We start from the raw sequence: 6,267 nt of genomic DNA, 5'->3' as shown, positions 1-6,267 counted from the left end.
CCCCGCACACACTGACGCTATGCTGGCAGCCGTGAGGGTCAACCCTTTCCGTCCGGTGAGTATTTGCAGCCAGGGTTGCATCGTCCCCGGAGGGCTGGGGGTGGCCATGGGACATCTCAGGAGGTGCCCTGGCCGGCGAGGGCTGGATGTGGCCTGGGGAAGGGGATGGGGATGGCAGGGAAAACTTCCCAGGCATCAGGCTGTGCTGGGGCTCAGACCCATGGGTGGTGCAGCAGCGCTCCGGGGACACGATCCGCCTGGGGAGGAGGGATGGGGCGATGGGAGCCTGTACCCCCATGTGCTGGCTGTGACCAGCGCTCGCTCTGTTTCTCAGCAGTGTCTCTGCCTGCACAAGCCAGGGCTGACTTCGCCTTCATTGCTTAGCAGTGGCCCAATTACGGTGAGTACATGGGGCGCTTCTGGGCAGCACCGGGGTGGTGCAAAGGGTAGAGTTATCGGACAGGAACCAGGGGAGAAGCTTATCTCACTGCTGCCCTGTCCTGCACCTGGGTTAGTGCTGTGGGAACCAAAGGAAGGTTAAAAAGTCCTTCCCTAGACACCAGCCCTAGAGGTCCCCTGCATCCCCCAGGTGACCGGCTGCAGTTGCTGTAGTGCGGGTAACAGTTCCTCCTCCGGGAAGCAAGGTTTACAAGGGTCCTAAAACCAGGGCAGGGAGGAGACCTGAGTTTTGCTTGCACACATCGCACTTCCTCCAGGGTGGGCAGAGGTGAAGCTGGTGAAATATGTTGACACCAGCTCTGGGAGCAGTTTGGGAACGGTGGAGGAACTTGCTGGAGAGACACCGTACAGAAAGGGTCTGACACGAACCATCCCAGACGTTGGGTTTTTTTCTTTCAGGAAGAAACCATGAACTGTGGACTTGTTGTCCACTTGGTCTGCTTCCATGGGTAGAGCCCACAGTCCAGCTGGGAGATCCGTGATCGAGACCTCGCTGATGCTTCACCTCTCTCCCTGTTGCACCATTTCCCCCCACCCACCGGAGAAAGCCCCAGCGTGGAGGTGGAGGTACAGCCGCCAGCCCTGCTCGGGACGGAAGCAGGAGGGAGATGACCAGGAGGTCGGCGAGAGTCGGCAGCAATGTTACCTGCTTCCCAGCTGGGGTGGGACACTTCTGCTGGCAAGGAAGAGGAGATCTGCTCTTCCCCCTCTTGGAGAAGTGTTTCATGGTTGGGAGGTACCAAATAACTCCCGTAAAATGCTGTCCCGGGTATGCTCTGCTTCACACTGCTGATGGGACAGGAACTTTGGTATTTCTGCAAAATCCTTACTGTCTGTCTTGTCCAAAACAACAAAATAAACAATGCCAAATCTACCTTGGAGGAATTTCTTTGGGGGTCAGAAGGCCCATGGGAGGTGTGGGAACAGGCCAAGCTTTTCCAGCCAGCTTTAGGAAGCCCCTTCCCCTGCAGTCTCACTCTCTAAAGCCCCTGCCCCTCATTCCAAGTTCATCAGCTGTGTTTTATGACCTGGGAGTCTCAGCAACACCCAAGCAGAGCAGACATTCACCTACCTTGGGAAGCCAGGCCAGGCTGTTAGGACTTTAAAATACCAGTAAAATACCTACCAGCATCTGTTCAAGTCCTCTGAAATGGCTGTAGCCAAACTGCTCAAAGAGTCGTAAGATTTTAAAACCTTCATAAGGTCTTTCAGTAACTGGACAGAATTCCAGAAATAAGCATCCCTTCCTCACACCGCAGTATTTCTGTTGGCAAACAAACCAACCCAACTGGGAAAAAAAGGCACTCTGTTTTATTAACTAACGGTGCCGGCAGCCTGATGTCAGGGAGAGAAGGTCCCCGCTGCGTAGCCCAAGGCACAGGTGAAAAGCAGAAGCAAAGCTGGCTGAAGCGGGGACGATTTATCCTATTTTTCGCTTTGCCTTCCCGAGTTCAGAGCTGAAGGTGCTTCTCCATCTGCTCCCTCAACTTGTATTTCTGAACCTGGAATAAAGCGCAGAGAGGAGGAAGAAGAAAGATTCAGACAGGAGACGGGACAGGAGGCCAGGGCTCCTGCCCTGCCCCAGCCCCTCTCTTACCTTGCCTGAGACGGTGAGCGGGTACTGCTCCACAAACACAACGTACCGCGGGATCTTGAAATGGGAGATCTGGGAAGAGAAAACTGACCTCTATGGAATCTGCTGGGAACAGCGTAGCCAGCCCAGCTGGTACTACCCAAGCCAGGACTGCCAGGGCTGGATCTCCAGCTGCTCTAAATCCACGGGCTTTTATCTGCAAGTCTCCAGCAGTTGCTGGGTGTGCTGGTCTGGCAGGGAACTGAGGACTGGGAGACCCACCTTCCCTTTGCAGAAAGCTTTAATCTCTTCCTCGGTGCAGTCCTGCCGAGCCCTCAGTCGGATGCAGGCGCAGATCTCTTCTCCCATCCGTGAATCCTTCACACCAACCACCTGGTTGGGACAGAGAGACGGTGTGACCCCTGGGGACATCCCTCTCCTCCCGCAGGGTATGTGTGCTGGCCCACGGCACGAGCCCTGACCCACATCACAGGATGCTGGAATCGTGGCGTGGGGCTGTGTAAAGGCAGTTTGAGCTGCTTGACCACCCACTGGTGCTTTCTACACGACATTGAGCCCTCCTGGAAGGAATTCCCAACCATTTGCCAGAGGAAAGGTGGCAGAGCAGGCTGGAAGCCCAGACGCCAGCACCTTCCTTTGGTTTTGCAAAGTCACTGGAGCGAGGGCTGAGTCAGACCAGCCAGGCAGCAGCTCATCGCGGGTGCAACATGGACTTGTCGTCCTTCTGCGTGCTTCTACGTCCTCAAAAAAACAGGGCAACAGGTTTCACAACCAACAGGGAGACTTGGGAGGCTGCTGGAAGTGCTTTGGGATCTCCAGATGGAACGGCAGGAGAGGGATGAAGTCGGATTAAAGGATTATTGGAAACCGTTATAATCGCAGATCTCAGTGGATCACTGCCTGTGGCACCAGGAGATGGGCTTCCCAAGCCTGACCTCTCGCTAAAGTTTGCTCACACTATTTCACAAGAGTCCTACAGTCATTCCCTGCCTTGAACCGGTATCTCGAAATCCTAGAGACACGTCGATCCTTCTGAGTCCAGAGCAGTGACATAAAGCCCTAGAAACGACATAAACAGGGCTGGTTTGCAACCCATCTGCACTGGGACTGTTCCAAGGAGAGATGCTAGCCTGGCACAGGCACAACACTGACTAAAGAACTGGTTTATTTATGGGGGAACTTGTCTGGCACAAAACCTGGAGGAGAACAATCCCAGCAGATTGGGAGCAGCTGCTCAATGCTGCAAATCATTGCTGTCTTGTGAAGGGGTGAAACTAAGTCTCACTCCTCATCTCCAGGGACTCGTTGGAGGAGTCTTTTTGGATTTGGGAGTTTAGTAATTAATTATCAGTAAAAGCTGTCCTTCCAGTCTGCTTTCCAAGGAAGAATTTCAGAGGGAGATATGAAAGCGGACAGGCAGTTTAAAAACTGAAGAATGACAGTCACGACTTTGCAGACATGAAGCTGGTGCACAGGGGTATTGCCCGAATTGATGTGCCCCGTGCCAGGAGCTCTGCCTGCCCCTTCCATGCCATGAGCCTCTCCCTCCTCCTTGCCAACCAATATTACATGAAAGTTGATGCTGAAAACAGGGGAAGACAACCAGGTCCCAAGCAGCAGGCTCAGCAGTTTTGTGTGCAGGTTTCCCACCACAGGAACCATCGCTGCTCACCCACCCCACCTCCCTCCCACTCACCTGGACCTCCTCAACCTTGGGATGGGTGTGAAGAAACTGCTCCAGTTCTGCTGGGTAAATGTTCTCTCCTCCCCGAATAATCATGTCCTTGCAACGGCCTATGATTTTGCAGTAGCCGTGCTCATCCAGGCTCCCAAGGTCCCTGCAATGACACCACACTCCCAGTCCTGGCCCAGCTGGGTGGAAGAATGGCTGATGCTCCCACCCAGCCCGGTCTGGAGGCCAGGTCAGGCTGTCCGGAGGGTAACGGCTGAGATGCCACCTGAACACAGGGAAGAGATCAAAGAGCTCCTGCTACAGCCAGACACTGCCATCGAGAGCATCCACACAAACATCAGGGCTCGGGGGGAGGCAATTCCTGCCCCTTCGGTATCCGCACAGCCCCTCCATCGCACCAGTAGCGAAGCGACTCTCCCCATCTCGGCACTTGGCACCGTGGGCCCTATGCTAAAAGCTGTTCTGAAGTTTCACGGACAGCTCAGAGCTCTAAATTGGGTCAGACTTCCCTACTTTGGAAATCAGAGCCAAGACACTCCTGTACACACCTGTCCCCATCCAGTGTCACTCTGCAGGACAGACCGGGAGGAGCAGGGCTGTTTCCAGACTCACCCCGTCTTGAACCACCTCTCAGCAGTGACCACTTCACTCGTCTTGGCAGGGTCGTCCCAGTAGCCCAGCATGACACAGTAGCCGCGGATCTGAAGCTCCCCAGGAGTGTTCAGAGGCACAGACTGCCCCGTTTCTGGATCTTCAATTTTAGCCTGCAGTGGAAGAGAAGGAGGGCTTGGTAGGGGATGTGTGAGCTAAAAGTGATGGCACGCCCCGACTCCAGCACCAGACAGGGAGGACGGACTGAGGTCTGCTGCAGGCAGAGGACCTGGAGCAGGTGAGGAGGGTCATGGTCACCTCTGTGTGGGGCAAGATGCATCCCACCGTCTCGGTTTTCCTGGTGATGTTGTCATTGGGGAATCCCATGAAGGTGACAGGGCTGTTTTCTGTGGTCCCATAGGCAACCTGCAAATACAAGAGGAGAAACGTGCCTCAAGGGGAAAGGGGACTGCACAGCTCCAGGGATGGGAAAGACGAAGCTAGTGATGGCCACGGGGGAGAGTGGGGTGGGAGGAGGATGTTCTCACAAGTCACTCAGCTCACAGGCAAGCACTGCTCTCCTGGCCAGTGGACGGGGCTCTCCAGAGAGTCCTGGAGAGACAGGAGCTAACGCAGCGCTGCACCTGCCTGCCATGGCCTTCCTCACCTCCGTCGCCATGCTCCAGACCCCCACCACCCATGACACTGGGTGTCACGTACTTTTGACACCCCAACTACTTTTCTTGGAGGACCCCATGGTTTGCCCTTCTCTTTTTTAACCCACGTCTCTCCAAGCCCTGTCCTCTTGACTCCCTACCATCTCCGCCACACACTGATTTTGCCTCGGTACCCTTGCAGCCATCTACTCAAGGTGCCGAGTTCACCTTGCATCTTCTACAGCTCAGGGCACGTCGGACATCGCTTTGGAAAAACCTTGGAGCCAGCAGTGGGCTCCTGCAGGAGACCACGTGTCCCGCAGCACGGCTGCTTGCTCCAGATCCTTTTGTGCAGACATCAGCTCCTGTAACCCTCGGAAAGGCATCACGAGGCTGCACAACGCTCGGCGCAGCTGCCCTTACAGACCAAAAGCCTCACAGCAGGACAAAAGCTTCTCGCTGCTAAAGCTCCCTCACCGCTAATCCCAACGGCAGGCTCTGAGTCACCTCAGCTGAAGGTCACTTCTCCTCGGAGGAAAATTCCAGCTCTTTATGCCCAACTCAGTGGTCGGCCGAGACAGCAGGAGCCGGGCAGGAGGTGCTCTGGGCAGCTCTGAGCTGCACCACCAGCAACATTGCTGGGATTCTGCTTCACCTCCAGCTCCTGGGACCCGTGTTTTAGCGGTGGGACATGCTGGAGCCCTGCTCTGGTCTCTCTAACCCCCTTAGTGTGTTGTGTGTGTCATCAGGCAGGGTTTCTCTCCCACCCGCTAATGTCACCGGTGGCTGCTTTGCTGGGAGAGCATGACTGGGAAAAGGGATGATGCGGGAAGCATTTGCGCCTTTCTCCTCCACATCTTCAGACTGACACGTGAGCAATTCTGACCCACCGAATTGCAACAGGGCCTGACCATCTTCCTACAGCCTTGGCACCGAGATCTGGGTCGTGCCTTTAGAGCAAATGCCCGGGCTCCACCACCAGCTGCAAGGGAATGTCTGCATGGTCAGGGCTTTGGCACCGGGCTCGCCAAACTCCAGGCACTGCACCCAAAATGAACGAGGGGCTTTGCAAAGAATTATCATGAGGCACCCGAAACAAGCGTGCATATATCCTGAACGAGCTATACATAATACCGGTGGGAGCACTTGGCTCTTTCTGCCGCTCGGGGCTGCTGAAGGATCTCACGTCAGGCGCAGTCTGTCCTAACGGCTGATGCTCTTGTTTGACTGCACCGGGGTCAGCGTGAATCCGAGCTGGAGATTTGTGGGAGGCC

At 55.4% G+C, this 6,267-nt stretch overlaps 1 protein-coding gene across 1 annotated transcript in view; it reads right to left on the bottom strand.

Annotated features, from left to right (window-relative positions):
- Nucleotides 1-1,910: 1,910 nt before the first annotated feature.
- Nucleotides 1,911-6,267, bottom strand: part of ACSF2 (acyl-CoA synthetase family member 2) — a 31,211-nt gene continuing 26,854 nt past the window's right edge. The window contains exons 10-15 of the mRNA XM_009696415.1: nucleotides 4,656-4,763; nucleotides 4,359-4,510; nucleotides 3,750-3,891; nucleotides 2,315-2,425; nucleotides 2,057-2,125; nucleotides 1,911-1,961 (exon numbers count right to left, since the gene is read on the bottom strand). Of these exons, the coding sequence (XP_009694717.1) occupies nucleotides 1,911-1,961; nucleotides 2,057-2,125; nucleotides 2,315-2,425; nucleotides 3,750-3,891; nucleotides 4,359-4,510; nucleotides 4,656-4,763 (633 nt within the window). The remainder of the gene's footprint in view (nucleotides 1,962-2,056; nucleotides 2,126-2,314; nucleotides 2,426-3,749; nucleotides 3,892-4,358; nucleotides 4,511-4,655; nucleotides 4,764-6,267) is intronic.

Source organism: Cariama cristata, unplaced genomic scaffold (assembly GCF_000690535.1).
Source record: "Cariama cristata isolate BGI_N322 unplaced genomic scaffold, ASM69053v1 scaffold7903, whole genome shotgun sequence".
NCBI lineage: Eukaryota > Metazoa > Chordata > Aves > Cariamiformes > Cariamidae > Cariama > Cariama cristata.
The sequence above is the reverse complement of the archived record's forward strand: the minus strand, read 5'-3'. Positions and strand labels throughout refer to the sequence as shown.